Source organism: Thermomyces lanuginosus (assembly GCF_041956635.1).
Source record: "Thermomyces lanuginosus strain ATCC 200065 unplaced genomic scaffold VTN49scaffold_31, whole genome shotgun sequence".
Lineage (NCBI taxonomy): Eukaryota > Fungi > Ascomycota > Eurotiomycetes > Eurotiales > Trichocomaceae > Thermomyces > Thermomyces lanuginosus.
The window spans coordinates 1,490,429-1,506,493 of record NW_027192365.1 but is presented as its reverse complement, the minus strand read 5'-3'; the positions used below and the strand labels follow the sequence as shown (position 1 = coordinate 1,506,493).

The 16,065-nt window shown below is 54.4% G+C and overlaps 4 protein-coding genes across 4 annotated transcripts; 2 read left to right on the top strand and 2 right to left on the bottom strand.

Moving 5' to 3' along the window:
• Positions 1 to 606: 606 nt before the first annotated feature.
• On the top strand, positions 607 to 1,263 carry VTN49DRAFT_4603 (uncharacterized protein; the record flags this gene model as incomplete). The annotated part of the gene is made up of 3 exons (XM_069412568.1): positions 607 to 723; positions 838 to 1,009; positions 1,070 to 1,263. The coding sequence occupies 3 exons, from the start codon at positions 607 to 609 to the stop codon at positions 1,261 to 1,263; spliced, it is 483 nt and encodes a 160-aa protein (XP_069267798.1).
• A 294-nt stretch (positions 1,264 to 1,557) lies between these two features.
• On the bottom strand, positions 1,558 to 4,416 carry VTN49DRAFT_4602 (uncharacterized protein; the record flags this gene model as incomplete). The annotated part of the gene is made up of 6 exons (XM_069412567.1): positions 1,558 to 2,568; positions 2,622 to 3,208; positions 3,270 to 3,436; positions 3,487 to 3,549; positions 3,603 to 4,176; positions 4,245 to 4,416. The coding sequence occupies 6 exons, from the start codon at positions 4,414 to 4,416 to the stop codon at positions 1,558 to 1,560; spliced, it is 2,574 nt and encodes an 857-aa protein (XP_069267797.1).
• A 51-nt stretch (positions 4,417 to 4,467) lies between these two features.
• On the top strand, positions 4,468 to 4,807 carry VTN49DRAFT_4601 (uncharacterized protein; the record flags this gene model as incomplete). The annotated part of the gene is made up of 2 exons (XM_069412566.1): positions 4,468 to 4,581; positions 4,640 to 4,807. The coding sequence occupies 2 exons, from the start codon at positions 4,468 to 4,470 to the stop codon at positions 4,805 to 4,807; spliced, it is 282 nt and encodes a 93-aa protein (XP_069267796.1).
• A 3,031-nt stretch (positions 4,808 to 7,838) lies between these two features.
• On the bottom strand, positions 7,839 to 12,768 carry VTN49DRAFT_4600 (uncharacterized protein; the record flags this gene model as incomplete). Its single annotated transcript, XM_069412565.1, has 2 exons — positions 7,839 to 12,031; positions 12,096 to 12,768. 2 exons carry the CDS (start codon positions 12,766 to 12,768, stop codon positions 7,839 to 7,841), a joined length of 4,866 nt encoding a protein of 1,621 aa, XP_069267795.1.
• Between the last annotated feature and the right edge of the window lie 3,297 nt (positions 12,769 to 16,065).

Sequence of the window (16,065 nt, the reverse complement as noted above, 5' to 3'; positions counted from 1 at the left end):
AAAAAAAAAAAAAAAAAAAGTAAAAACGACCGGATCAAAGGAGCAGCAGAAAAAAAAAAGGAATAAATACATGCAACAGCTGGGATTCGCTGGTGGTCACCCACCCAACTACTAACCAGCCGGCGTGTGGCTTAAGTACGGCTGAGCGGACGGGAAGCCCTGTTTTCCACACCCTATGGTCGCATGTACTTGCTTTTCCCATGCAAGGGGGTTATATCCTCTGGTTAGTTGATCGAGATGAAATCAATTTCGCAGGATGGAACGTTTTGATTGTGACGTTGGAGTTGAGTCGAGGCGGCCTCTGGAGGATTTTTGATTTGTTCTTCAACCTGCAGTAGCAATTTATTAATCAAGTGGGTTTGGGTAAATCCCATTCGGACTTGGCAGAGGTAAAACCCCGCAGGGAGTAGTTATAAGGATGAGATGGATTAATTTCTGCCTCAGGCAGAAGCCGAACTTCCGTCACGCAAAAGACCTCGAATGACGTTAACCTATGTCAAATGTTGAAACTTACGCGGCCTGCATCTCTTTCATCCGAACAAGCCCTGCATCGGCAACACCCGTCACCCGCAACTCGATTCATTTTCTAAGAAGCTGATTGAAAATATGACCGACCAAACACAGCCCCAATGCTTCCCGGCTGAGGCGGACAAAACCATCAACCTTCCCCGAATCACAATCCACTACTGCACGCAATGTAAATGGATGCTGCGAGCTGCATACGTATGTCTACCAAAACACACCACTTAAAAAAAAAAAAGGGCCTCTCAATAGCAACTACAGCAAATTCATTGTAATAATGGACATTATGTGCTAAAGTATAGATGGAGAATATAGTTCGCCCAAGAACTCCTCTCCACTTTCTCAACCTCCCTCGGCGAAGTGTCCCTCGTGCCGACCACGGGTGGCGTGTTCACAGTACGGGTGTATACCCGATTGGACGAGGAAGAGGGGGGTGGACTTCGGGAGACGGTGCTATGGGATCGGAAGACGAATGGGGGGTTTCCTGGTATGTTGTACCTTTCTGCGTTCAGTGTTGGTTCTGGATGGTTGTGCTGATGGATGGCAGAGGTGAAAGCGCTCAAGGCACTTGTACGGAATATTGTCGATCCAGCGCGTGATCTGGGACATGTGGATCGGGCGCTGAAGAAGTCTGAATCGTCTGGTGCTGCTACTAGTGCTGGCCCCCAAGATGCTTCGGGCTCGAAGGAAGAGCAAGCGGGAGGACAAGAAGGTCAGACTACATGCGAGGATTGTCGGTGATGTGAAGAAAGAGTCACGAGGAAAGTTACTGCCTGATGATATTCACCCCAGCACACACACTTCTATACTACATGGAAATCCGCACTGTACAATCCCACACCCGAAATACATAATCCAAAACCAAAAACGCCTGCTGCATGCAACCGAGATCCTGTCCGTAATTATTTCCTCAGCACACGAATTATTCCCATGCCATGCAAGCCTATCCTGTACTGAAATGACATCGCACGTAACGCGTTCTTCAGCTCAAATCGTAAAAGGGGGGGAGAGAGAAAGAGAAATGATGATTCAACGTCAATTGCTCATTTGTGTCGGCGGCCGGCGCCGCCAAAAAGTCAGTCGCAGCCGACTTTTCTTCCTCGTGAGGCCCCGCGCAACCGACACTGCACGCTCCGTTGACCGCGCTCGCCGAGACACCGCTTCGTGCGCGAGATGCGGCTTGTCATTCTCCACCGGCGACGAGCCCGCGCTGCTGGGCCCGGTGCTGACAAAGGCCGTCATCACGCGGTAGCTCTTGCTCACGTCGTCATCGATGCGCCGCGCCGCGATGCCGTCGTAGTCCGGTCCGCCACCACTGTGATGATCACGCATGACGTAGACGTCCGACGACGGCGGCCGCGATACGTCCACGCTGGTTTCCACCTCGCTGTGGCTGCTGAACACGCACCCGTCGTCATCCCCAGCATCAACGTCGCTGTCGTCCAGGCTGACAACGCTCGTGGCCTTGGTAACCGGCGAGGCGGGCGTACCCACGGTGCGGGTGTCTGTGCTGGCGCTCTGCGTCCTTGTCTCCAGTCCGCCGCGCGGGATCGATGGTAGTGAGTCGCGGCTCGAAGAGGAGAGCACTCGGCCGAGTGAGGATTGACGGCTTGATCCGTTCTCCAGCGTGCGCCGATGCAAATTCTGCTTAGAATCATCGACCATAATGGTGATCTTGTTGGCAGCAATTTGATTTTTGCGATCCGCAACCTCCGGACTGACCGGCCGGGACGACCGTGAGTCGCGCGGACGAGACAGCCGCTTCTCCCGATCGGCCAAATCCTGCCAGATGGACCGGTTCGATTGAATCTGCTGCACGGCAAAGGAAAGCTGGGGACACAGCTCGGCGACGCCTTCAAACAGCGGCAGCGCAAAGACCGTCATGAAACCAATTTGGCCGGTCGCAAGCTTGAGCAGGTTTCCCAGCTCGGGTGGCCCGCCAAAGAGTGCCGTCTCCATGCCGATCTCCTTCTCCATTTCCCCTTGCCGAGCAAACTCCTCTTGCAGGATGTTGGTCCACCGTTCAGCGATTTGCCAGGGGCGCGACTAAACACATCAGTTTTCACTCTATCGAAATTACGGAGTCCGCAAGTACTCACCACATTGCTAATGTCCGCGCATTTGATGAGCAAGCCGCAAAGAAGCGTCCGATAGTTCTCCTGATCCTGAGCGCTCCAGTCGCTCACGTTGCCGGACTCGCGGTACTTCTTCTGCAGCTCCGCCATGCGCTCGATGAACTTGAAGTGCACCCCCATGTCAGTCGCAAGGATGGAGCTGATGAGGAGCTTCCGCATTCGGGTATCCTTGAACGCAGCTGGCCAGTACCGACGCAGGATCTGGGAAAAGGCAGCGCAGTGAAACGCTTCCAGAACGGAATTGTCGTTGTAAAGCTGCGCGAGGGGAGCGTTCAATTTGATCAAAAAGACGTTGTTCACACCGGGATGGCCCACGTCGTGGCCAATCGCCGATATCAGCAAGGCAAGGCAATCAAAGGGAGTGAGCAGAGAGGCAATGGGGGATGCAGAGACGGGGGTGGAGGGGATGCATTCATAAGGAGGCAGAGCGCCAATATGGAGCAGCATGCTAAACACGGATTGTAGAACATCGACGGCATGACGAAAGTTGTGGTAGAGGACAAAGGAATTGTAGGCAGCTCTGCTGGCGAGCAAGAATACTCGCAACTCGCCTAACGAAGTCAGTCTCCAAACTTGCAGCCATTATAAAATAAAAAAAAAAAAAAACAATACCATCGGTGAGGCGCCATGGGGCAACTTCCGGCACACTCATTGCATGTTTAAGCATGGCGCAGGACGCGTAAATCAACTCGTCGTCGGAAAAGTCATGAGCAGAAAAGTCCCAATCCCCGAGCTTCCGGTCTATCAGGAGCCGGCGCTCGTCGGAGACATGCAGTTCCCTAAGAGCCGCATGAGCACCAGGCCATTGAAACCCTCATTCACAACATACCGATCCTGAAACTCGTCAATCACATCTTCCGGATTGCAGATGGACTTCATGAGTTTGGAGACCCTGAAAACCAATCAGCGGCGTTCTTCTCTGCCTTCTCAGAAGGGAAGACTTACATCGCCTCCCGTAAATATGCGTACGGTTCGCTATCTACGCCAACCCAGGACTGCTTTCGCGATTTTTTGACCCCCATGAACCGGTTGCGCTCCTTCTGAGCAGCCCGGCGGACCCGATAGGCATGCACCGTGAGCGCCTGGACTCTCGAGCGATCGACCGGGTGCTTGAGCACATCCACGGCACCGGCATCGACGCATCGGACGAGCGCCGCTTCCATGCACGCGGTCCATTTCCCACAGTCGTGCGAATGGGGATTGCTGCTGGTCTTTGACACGGCGTGGTTGGCCGGACGCAGAATCGCCACCGGGATGGTGAGTTTCGCATCGTCCTGGATGTGCAGGTCCGACGCGACGTGTGCGAGTAACTGCACCCCGTGGAGATCCTCTGCATCCGCTATTGTTGGATGCGAAGAGATCGAGTCCCGTGGCTGAACAGCGTGACCTGCCGGCGCTTCCGGGTCAAAGACGACGTCGACAAAAGCAAAAATCGGCGCGCAGTGCGACGCATTCTCGGTCTGTTCATTCAGATCGGTCAAGGTGGCCAGGAATGACTTTGCCGAGCGGCAGAGGTAGACTAGATACACGGCGCAGTCAGCACTCCGCACTTCCTGTTTCCAAATCCGGCGTTCTCCCAGCCCTTACTCTGATGGCAAACACCCAGCAGCAGCTCGACGGACTCCCTCAAGGCATCGGCCTCATCCGGTGCGCCAGCAAAGGGATCCGCGGTGAGATCGAGAGAGCGACGGCGGACCCAGCGTTCTGTCTGGACGCGATCGTCGATATAGACGGCGGAAACATATCCGGGGTGGGCCATGATGCTTGAGCCGGCCAATACCACGGACCACGCCCGGGGCGACGCGCAGAGATGGAGAAATCGCTGATGCGACCAGCGTCGGTCATCCAGGTGTCGGGTGAGCAGATCCTCGCGGCAGACGGAACGGACGGATTCAGTTCATTGTCGCGGAAAGTCCGGCAATGGGTCTAATTAATCAAGCGATTCCGGAGAAGCCGCGCGATTCGGAGGAACAGGTATAAAGAAGAGCGATTATTCCCAGGGGAGAGGCAGAGAGAAAAGAAACCAAACCGCGAGCGAGCGAAAAGACCAGGCAAAACGAGGCCAAGGACGGTCGAACCGGGTCGATGGGATCGCGGACGAAGAGGAGAAGATCAACTACCAAGCGAAATGGAGCGAGCGTGGGGAATAAGCTTAAGAGAAAAAAGTGCACGACTCAGAGGGGCCAAGCGGCCAAAAGGGTCGAGGATTCCACGGGTGCTGATTGGCTGAGGAATTCCTCTGGGATTGGAAGGATTTGTTCCGTTGGGCTTCCAGAAGCTCCAGAAAAGGATGTGGGTCGGGCGCTACTGTTAGCGGCATTGGCTAACCAGGGTTGACGCTGGCGAATCCGGATGCAGGGATATCGATACCCATCCCGAAGGAGCATAGCGCGTAATTTATTCCGCGGACTAACTTTTGCAGGCACGATCTCGGGCCGCCATTGGATCGGCGGTTCTTGGTTCCGTGCTGCCACTGAGGGGCTGTTCCGCTGTCGTATTACGCTTTACCGTCGTAAGTTTACCGCCAGGCGGGTGGGCCGATCGAGGAGTGGACTGCGTGGAGAGTGGAGATTGCGGATTTCCAGAACGGTCAGTGGCTTTCCCTAACCGTACCGAGTTAAGTGCTTAACTCAGTTGACGGTTCGGCCTCGGGTTTTCGTATTTCCCGGGTCCTCGGGGCTTCTGTCTGCGCCTTCCAGGGGCCAAATGGGCACTCCGCCACATGGGCGTATGGTATTTGACTTTCTTCTCGCCGGCTGTTCTGGTCCGATGAACTGTAGATCTGTTTACGTGTTGTTCTTAAAAAAAGAAGAGGAATTCCTCGCCGGATGGAATCTGCTGGCCCGGCACGGCGAACGGAGTACAAATGAAATGCATGGTCTGACGCCCACGCAGATCCCGTCACCTCGCTTAACTCGAGTGAGGAAGCCAACCCAAATCAAATGGCTTCGCTTCGTGCATGGTCAGACACAGTGGCCGTGGTGACTGGTACATTAGCCGGAGAGGATCCCTATTCGGATAACAAACCACTAGGGTAGGTTATATCATGATAGTAACTGTAAAATGGAGATGGAGTGCGACTCCGTGTTCCGAACCACACGGCTCGTCTCCTCATTCATGATGGTTTTGACTCGTACAGCTTTCAGTACAGAATGGAAACTGGTCCATGGCTGACCGTCGCGGCGGTCCGATGCTGTCACTAAACCTCGCTTATCGAGGGCTGAACCTTAACCCTGTTAGCTTCGTGATTCGTTGCCTGGGTTGGGTTAGGTTGGTGCGAAGCGCTGGTGCGGGCGGCCGGCCAGGATGAACTGATGGACATGGGAATCATGGACGGAACGGTGACTTGCCGGCTCCAGGATTCAGGATACCGAACAAACGACCAGAAGAGACGCGCGCACAGACAACCAACCATCGCAGGTATACGAGTCTCCTGTACATTAGCCAGTTTCAAGTCGACGCTCCGCTTATGCCGCTTTGGAATCCTCACGTGATTTGCAGAGTCTCGACCGTCAAAGCCCGATCCAGCCCTCTGGTTTCGGCCAAAAAATTAGGAATCGTCAGTCTCGAAACATCATCATCATCGTCTCGGTCTCCCTCGGGGAGATCAGTGAATCACTGACTCAGTGAATGATTGCATCCTGAATAGTGACGCATCTTATCTGTCCTCCTGACCGTCTCCACGTTTGGGTTCAGCAGAATCAGCACGCAATGACGAGTCATATTTCGGGATCCAGATTCCAGGAGAACAGGCTTGGTTAAACTTTCGCCTAAACTGGACGGTTTGTGTTTTTGCTGTCGATCTTGAGGGGTCTGGGGTAAGCCGCCTCCGAGGAATTGTGGCTGGAGGGAAGTCAACCTTCTCTGGCGCGTCTACGAGTAGTGTGTGAAACTGATCGGTTCGAATTTCTAACTGACGGATCGGATCTGTCATTTACATCATGTGGAGCACGATCTCGGAGTTGTTCATGGGAGAGATTAATAATTTATAATTCTTCCGTGGGAATTCTGCACGTCAGATCCAGACATCTACTCGAATCTACCAGCCAGTCTACCTGAGTTTTTGCAACGAACCTAGGTTTGAAGGCCCTCAGTGACTCGTCCTTGACTGAATTGCCGCCCATCCCTAGTATGTCCCGGCCAAGAACCCGTGAGAAAGTGAAGGAATCATCAGGCGACCAAGGCGTGTGTACTTGTGCCTTCGGCATACTCTCGGTGATTAGAAACCCTTAGCTTCATCAAAGGGCTCAGGATATAATAACAATAAGGTAGTTAATTTGAAATCAACCTAGACTAAGGTTATCAACATTAAGGCTCATTCATGCAGTGTAATCATCCTACAGAACGCAGAGAAACATGGATACGTACCGATGAGAGGGTCTCCTCTGATCATCACCAGTGCAGAAACACGGTTAATCCTCATTCCGTGTGACTTGCCCAAGTGCCCCAAGTCCAATAAATCAATCATCCCATCGGACTCGGATGATAACGGTCAGCTTGCGCGACCGATCCTGCATGTCAGTCAAGTCGACGAACCAGTCGGAGTCGATGATGCCTGACAAAATCCCGCCGAAACCACATCATGGCTGGCCCCGATAGATAAGTATAACCTTTTTCTGAGATCAGCAAGAAAAAAAGGGTCCCATACGGTCCGATCCATCGATCAAAAAAAAAAAAAAAAAAAATCACCAACATTCCGTGGCTCTGAATGGATGCGATCGATCGTTAATTCCTCCGGATATTTTACCGGATCCGGTCTAGGACAGGCATGACAGGGCTGAATTTTGAGTCTTTCTCACTTTGATGAGCCCATCTGGTTTTTACTCTGGCGGCCCCCAGATAAACCGATCATCGATTGCGGAGGTAAGAAATGCAAGCACGACATCGATGATTCATCATCGCTTTTGCTCCGTTGATGGTTACGACGTGGTTCGGCGAGAAATGATCAATCATGTTCATTCTCTATTGTCATGCCTCATCACGCAGCATGATGGATGGCATCCTCTGTATCAAAATGGCTCCCTTTCTAGACCGCTGTAACTCCAAAAATCAACCCGTCAACAATTCCCCAGGATAAAGCACAAAAAAAAAAAAAAAAAAAAAAATACCAGACTCCAACACAATGTAATAGACAAAGCAACATAAAACCAAGGCAATAGAGACAATCAAAGGTATGGTACATCATGAAAGCAAGTTCTTCAAGGACGGACTCGCGCTTGCTCCGGATCCCGTGTTGGTTCCATTCGTCGACGTGTGCCGCCCACTACTGTGTGTCGTAGTCCCGCCTTCATCCGACGACATGCCCGGTTCAACGCTGCTACCCGTCTTCGATGGAGAGGACTGGCTTTGCGTGCTCACAATCCGTTCCACCGGATACGGCCGCGGCGGGGCCGACCCTGCCAATGAGTGCGGCGGCGAGGGCCGGGCCATGTTAGTCGGCACTTCGGGCCGTGAGATGGGTGCCGGATATGGAGGCGCAGGCGATGGATGCGAACTGTGCGCGGCAACCGGCGCCCCGTACGTAACTGGCGGGCCGCCGAAACTGTGCGGCGGAGGTGGAGGCGGCGGCGCCGCCCCTGGAGGACCGCTGGTATAATGAGGCGGAGGGGGCAGGGGATGAGGCGGTGCTCCCGGAGGGTTGTGATGAAGGGGCGCCGCACTGTACCCGTTCATCGGAGGCGGCGGACTTCCAGCATATGGTCCCGCGGGCTTGTAACCATTGGGCTGCGATGCCGGCAAGCCATGGCGGTACGAATCCGCGTATTCCCCCGGTCGATGCGGCATTTCATAGCTTGAATACCACCCAGGATCTGGTCGACCGAGAACATTAGGCGGAGGCGGCGGCGCGTGCGTGCCGAACGACGGTCCGTATTCGGGCCCTCGCGGCGCAGAGAGAATGGACGCGCGTGTGCCGGGAAAGGGAGGTCGGGAGTCGGTCGACGTGGGGGGTTGATTCTTCCGGACATGGCACTTGTGGCACTTCAGAGATCCTGCAACTCCGACAGTGTTGCCCGATGGACCCCCGCTACCGTTGACACCAACGGTCGCCGACCGAGCCGGTTCTTCGGCCGGCCACCATTTGGGGCTGAATGTCGTGTGACACCGCACGCAGAACTTACTCGGCGCAGATCCGACCGCTGGTACCCCGGTTTGGCTCTTCTCGGCGTCGTTGTCAGAGCCCTGTTTTGCGCTGGCGCCATTGACAGCGGACGCGCGTCGGTCATGATGCCCACCGTGCATCACCGACCCAGCAGACTGCTGCACATGGGCCGCTTTGCGGACGGTTCCCGTCAAGGTAAGATCCGCCTGCTTGTAGGTCTCCGCGTAGAGTTGCAATGCCGTACGCCCGTCCTTACCAGCGGGCTCGTTTATTTTATGCACAATCGTCTGGATCGGATGGTTTGGACACCAGATGCACGGTGTTACCAACCCAGACTCGTCGCCCATCTTGAGCGTCGTGATGGAATCCCGCCGGGAGCTCTTGACAGGCGTCACATCGAACCCAAAGACGTACCCGGCTTGGAACGCACAGCCCACATGAAACTTGACGTTGCAGCCGGGGTGATGGCACGAGACACAAGCGCCTTTGTTCGTCTTGCAGAGTTTGCAAATTTCGGCATACCGCTCCGCCGGGATCAGACCAAAGCCTTCGGCTGGTTCTAGTTCCTTTGCATTGCCAAACTTGATTTCAGGATTCCAGAGCGCACAGGTGACATGAACCCAATTGTTACCGGCTGTTCGCTTCAGCGGCTCTCGTGGCCCGGTGGGCTTCCCTGCTGCTTCTTGACGTTGCCGATAGAGTTTGATTGCCTCAGCCACCATTTCCTTCTCTAGCCGCTCCTTTTCTCGGTCACGATCGGTTTTCTTCTTGTTATTGGACGGTCGCGGCGGCTCCATCAATTCATGCTCGGTGTAGGTCACCGGACAGAGCACGCACTCGTACCGCGTGGACACCATTGGATCCCGATCGTTGTCGCACATGTCACACATCCATTTGGTGCACACCTCATCGGATCGCACCCCGTAGCAGCGGCGGTGGACTGTGAGGCGACAATCTCGACAGGAAACAAGCTCGTCCGCGAACGGTTCGTAGTTGGTGCACACGGCACACGGTAGCGGTCGCGCACGCGGAGGCTCGGGAACGATTGGTGGTGGCTCCGCGGGTTTCTCGGCGGCCGCTTTTTTCTTCGTTGGAGGCGCTGGCTCGGCCGAGGTGCGGGCGGACGTCGCTGCGCTCTCCTTGTCTGGTGCTGTCCGGGCCTTCTTCTTCGCGGGCTCACCTTGACTCTGACTGTGGCTTTCAGCAAAATGCGCCGCACTGCTGAGCCCCAGCGAGGTCGCCGTCGCGATTGCCTTTTCGTCGACCTCCTGCGCAGACTCTTCTGCCGCCAGCATCTGAGCATAAAGCTCTTCATCCAGCTTGCGACGCCACGACTTGTTTCCACTGTTTGCCAACTTCTTGGCTAGCTCCTCCGCATCCTTGTACTCGATCGCGTACTTCCTCCATAGGATGGCGCAACGGTGGCAGAGAGCAACGTGGACTATCGTCCCCTTATCGCCCTTCTTGGCGTCGACCCGTGTGGTGGCACCTGGCACCGTGTTTGGCGCCCGGCGCCAATGTGGTGAAGAACGTGTAAAGCAGAACTTGCACTGAAACCCGCGCTTCTTCTCTGTAGCCTTCTCGGTGTCAAAAGCGGAGTCGTCCTGGTCATCGGCCAAGTCATCAGCCAGCTTGGACGAGTCGGCACGCTTGGACTCTTTCTTCCCGCGTCGACCTTCGTAGTTGCCCCAGATCTCGCGGCCCCGCTTGGTTTTCTTCCACATGTAGTAGAAGCGCACCACATGACGATGCTCAATGTTCCCAATGTGGCGCCGGACGCTAGCCAACTCGGATCCGTACTTGGCCACACCTTCTTCGAATAGTTTAACCTGCTCCGCGGTAAGTTTCGGCTCGCGTAGGTCTTTGTACTTGTCGGCACGCTTGAGGCGAGCCAGAGCGGCCTCGACGTTGAAGTTCTCAGCGTATAGATACTCTAGGGCCTTGTCCAGGAAATTGGTGCTGTACGTCTCCAGGCCCTTTTCCGGAGCAAGCTTCTTGGCCCGTTCCATGTAGTCATCGATGAATTTTTCCCGGTCTTCCGGACTCATATCTGAGCCGGGTGCGTCATCTTCCCCGCGCCCGGAGGACGGAATCTGGTTAGGCTCGGGCATCTTGAACAGCAGCTGACTGGTTCGGACCTCTTTCCCATTCACAAGCACGGGCTCGTCCTCCCCACGACGGATGTAACCTCGGGGCTCGTCGACAATCCATTTCGGCCGCGCCAGGCGCGCCTGTCGTTCCGCCTCGGCTGCCGCTTGTGCCTCCTTGGACATTTTACTCTTGGACTTCTTTTTAATGTCGACAGGCTTGACATACTGCACAGGGCGTCCATACCATGGACTAACGACGGCCTGATGGCGAGTACCCAAGCGGGAGCTGGCGCGGGGGTAGATGCGATCGTCGTAGTCTAAAGCATCTTCCAGTTGACAGTGGATCCCGAAATACCGATAGGGCCACATCTTCGCCTGCGCTATCTGGGCAGCAGTAGCCGGACGCGGCTCGGGAAACTTTTCCTCCCCTGCGGGACTACTACGACCGGTAGGAACGACCTGGCTGGACGGTTCCTCCTCCTCCTCTTCCTCCTCAGCAAGTTCATCGTCAGCCTCCTCGGCTGCTTGCGCGGCATCGCCGATGATAGGGGTGTTTCGGGCCTCCAATTTTCGCTCTTGCGCACGGCTGCAGGCAGCGCACGCCCAGGCAAATCCCCGAGCGGGCTTCTTGGTCAGAACCGGGCGCACGCACCCCATGTGATAGGTGCTGTGGCAGACCGCACAGTCGACAGAGTCTGCGCTGGCTGCATACAGTCCACATCGCTTACACGTCTTGACAGCACCCGTGAGCTCCTTCCTCCGTGCAGGTTCGCATAAGATAAACTTCCAGCGCTCATCCAGCACCTTTTTGACATTGGCGGGCACGTTGATGACATCTTTGGTCGGCACCACTTCGTAGTATCGGTGCATATAACGATCAAATAATTTGTCGTACCAGAAGGTGTCCCTCTGTTTACGGAACTCGTCCAAATTTTCAATCTCCGAGATGTGTGAAATCGTGCACTTGCCTCGAAGGGACGACAGAGGGCAGGTGTCAGAGTGCATCGAAGCAAAGACAAGTCGGGAGTCAGGTACCCGGCGTTGAATATCCTTGGGCCGATAGTACCAGTTGATCCGGATCGTGTCTACGCGACCGGATGGATTATCCTTGGCCGGTAGGAACTCCATGATACGACCCAGATAGTACGGCTCCCCCGGGGGCTCACAGATCAAGTACACGTGGTCTAGCAATAGTCAGTAAAATTTCTTGTCTGATGCTGCTAAAAAAGGGACAAGAGAATTCCCCACCATTAACGGAGAGAACGCTTCCGTCATCGGCGTGGAGTTGACCGTTCTTGAGTCGGGCTCCCGACTTTTCAAAGGTCATCATGTTCGAGTAGCGAATGTCACGCCGCCGTTTGGTGCATGATGGCGATGATGAAGTTGTTGAAACTGGGCCACTGCTGCTACTGGTCGCCCCTGCCCCCTGCTTTCGCTTCCGCGATGCAGACCCAGAATTCGTGGTGAATGCAGAGGTTCCGGGAATGGAGTCTTTTTCTTTAGAGTTGGTCTGCGTCCCATTTACGGTGGAGTGGCCGCGACGTGTACTGGCCACTGGGCCTTTCTCATGCTCAGTGGCCGATGAACTTGATGCATTTTTTTTGCTGGAAGACTTTGGTGGCGCTGGAGGTGCGATGTCGGAATCAGATTCGCCAGCGTCTTCCGCGTAGTTTGGCCGCGTCGCACCCGTTCGACCGCGGGAGCGAGTCTCATACGGGGCTACAACGGTCGCTTCGGAGGCCGTGGGGGCCTCCGATAATGATGATGTCGACGCGGATGACTTAGTGGATGTCATGGGCACCGACTGAGGGCCATCCGACGCAACGACGTCGTCAGAGGTGGATGACGCCGCGTGCCGCTTTGACCGAGGGGCCGACCCGTTGCTATTAGCCGCAGACTGGGACGACCTGTCCTCGGGCATTAGGAATGTCGGAAGGGAGATCACTCAGATGAGCAAAGCATATAGAACTGCCTCTGTTGTTAATATAATTAAGTCGGGATCATGATTTGGCTGTGCGTTAATGTCTGAGAGGGAGTCGGGTGTAAGTGAACATCACGGTGGGCGGAGGGAATTTAAAAGAGACACGAGAAGGGCAAGCTGGAAGCGCTGGGAGAATGTACACACCGTCGATGGGGACAAGTGGCGAATGACCCACGACCAAAAGAATGGTAGGGAATGGAGACGTAAAAGGTGATGGAGAGAGGGGGGGGTGTTCACATCCAGGGCGGCCGCCGGGATTGCTCAGAGAAAAAGAAGCGCCGAGAAAACGCGGAAAAATAAAATACTAACCTGGAGAAAATGGCCAAGTAATGGTGGAATGGGCTTTGCCTAGGTTTGAGTGTCGGCGCGTGTTGAGCGGAGACGCGGCCAAATGCAGGACACCCCAAGAATGGAGATGGGCAGACTGATATATCAAGATGGAGGGAAGACGGGAGGGATCGGGTAGAAGACGAACCAAATGGGCAAATGGTCTGCAACTGAGGAGGAATGTACTGTTGATATGAGATTCGCTCCCTCGAATTGTGAGCGTATTGACAAAAGCAACCCGCCGAGGCAGAATGAGGGTGATAAGAGTGGATGGGGATGAGGGCTGCGCGAGGATGGTGGAAAAGAGAGGGAATTTGTGCCAGTCCCGACGGCAGATCTCCAGAAGCCAAATCCGGGACCGGAGTGTAGGGGGGTGGGAAAGACGGGGAATGGGAACGGGGGAAGAGGAACGAGACGGGAAGAGGAAAGCAGAGAGAGTAAAGAGAAGTAAGAAGAGGGAATAAAAGAGAAGAAAAGGCATCGAGTCTAGACGAGGTTGGGACGAATAATTGAATTAGTTGGATCCGGCCAGCAAAGAAACATCGGCCAAGGGGGGAGCTGCCAGAGGGTCTGGTCTGGTTTTGGTCCCGAGCATCAGTTTGGATCATTACTTTTTGTGTCTGGAGATCCCTTGCTCCGATCGCGGGATGCCATATTCTGCATAACTTAGTCGCACCGACTGATTTCTGAATATTGGGATTCACCGTGTCGAAGGACTACTGTTGTTCGAACATGGGAATCCATCCATTCGGAACCGATGCTGAACTGAAGCACTGGATCCAGTGCTTTCTCGAGGCTATGTATGGACCAGCGGCATGACGCACAATGGCGACCAATTTACTTTTGCGTTTTGGCCTTAGAATTTTCCAGCGCATAAAGTCTAAAATACTCGTGCTGCTTTGCTTGTCCGTGGAATAGAAGACTCTCTACTATCAAAACAGACGACCATGCTCGTGAATTACTGCGCGATATCCTGTGAGCGATCCCGAGGAGGACAAGGCTCCCATCGACGAAACGTCAAAACGTCTCCGCCACTGCAGAACCCTCTCTCTGGGGCTTGGCTGGGACAACCTCCAGACAAAACGTGTTTCCCAATCGCTCGATCGCGGGGCCATTGGCGAGCCTCTCCCTCCGCGAGCACCGGGAAGAGCACCAGGAACCATCTCCCGGAGGCGAGTGCCGGGTTCGCTGCGAACAAGACTGCGATCAAAGGCAAGGATTGAAGTGCTTTGGTGCGGTGGGCGGGTGATGCCCACGAGCCAACCCAGCCAGTCATGGCACGGGTGGATCGGATTTAGACCCTCCAAAGAACGCGAAATTTTCCCATCGCGCCGGCTCCAAAAAGGCTTGGCGACATCATGCCATGCCAGAATGGGGAACCCACATGACGGCATGACGGCAAGCCAACCTCACAGCTTCCTCGATGCTCGAATAGGGTGCCGTAAAGAGTGAAGAACATGCTAAGAAGTTGTAAAAATTTCGACAAAACGTTGGCAGCGACCAGACACCGTGGCCGAATCGAATGAATTGCCCTACGGCCGCGATCCGAACCCAAAAATGCTTCCATCCTGCGCCGGGGCGCTATCCACTGCTGCTCTCTCCGGGCGCTCGATTGAATGATTGCCGATTGAGCTCAATCTCGGCCCCGCGAACAGGGTTGTTGCGAACGGCAACGCCAAAACTCCAATCTGAGGCAGAAATTCCCCTTTCTTTGCCCCAAAGGCTCTGGCGCTGTGCATGGGGAGTCGTCGACTGTCATTTGCGTCGAACCAACGGCTGGTGGGTCGGCTGCACTGCGCAGTCATTGGCCGGCACGGCGGCTCCAGCAAACTTCAGGAACGTGATCAACATATCACGTGACTCTCTCGTCGGCGTTGACCAAGCACCTCCATACCGGGGAAAAAGTCGTTGACCTGGCCTAATACAACCCCCTCCGTACAGGAAGGAAAAATTTACGGTCATCCCATACGAGTTTTGGAAGGCAGTACCGAGTACTACGAAATGCTTAAAGTCACGAAGAACAATGATTCAATGCTATGGGCACTATCTCCCACGGAGGGCTTTATCACTTCATTTGGAGTAAGCAAACCCTAGGTCAATTGTCCATGCATAGACTGGGGAGAAGTTGCGCAGGCAGTCGAAAGGCACTGAATGATAGGTGCTTGTTCCTTCAGGACATGGAATTGATGCCGGTTGATGCCTCGGCTCCTAATTGTAGCAGCGCACGACTAATACGACATGATACATTTCGAAATATGACATGCGGTGTGGTTAAATCGATGAGCGTATGAGCCATTCTGCGTGGAGGCAAGAGACAAGAGCTGCAGAACTCGTGTGTGCTAAAACTGGGAATCGCGGATATTGCGCTTTGCCGAATGCGGAATAGCGGAATTCACAGTTTCCTACCGGACGCGGGTTAATTCAGGCCAGTCCATTTTGGCCTTCACACTCGAACCACCTCCGATCCATGTTAAAGGAACATTTAATCGGTGGCAACGTTGATTATTGCAATATTTGCCGATGATGATAATGTCTATCTTTCCTCCCTGGAGTGGTTTGTTCCTGTCCTTAGTGCTTGGTTAGTTTTGTGGGTTCTGAATCGACGGATCTCATCGGCTGTCGGGTCCGTCGGGACTCAGGGTTCATGAAGGATTTCGCTTCTATTTATCTGTAAAGGCCATGTGTCAGGGTAAGGGGCACGACCAGTCAGCCTCACCAAATATAGGCTTCGCAGGCAAGTAAAGAGAATGTTTGTAGGCCAAGATAAGCAATCATTCCCAACATCCGTGCTTTCGATTACGAAAGCGAAGATCGTCCTCGCACAACGTCTTGCTTCAGACTAGTGGATAATCTGGAGTATCGCCGACGAGTCACCCTGAAAGGAATTCAAAAATTTCACAGTAACATAGC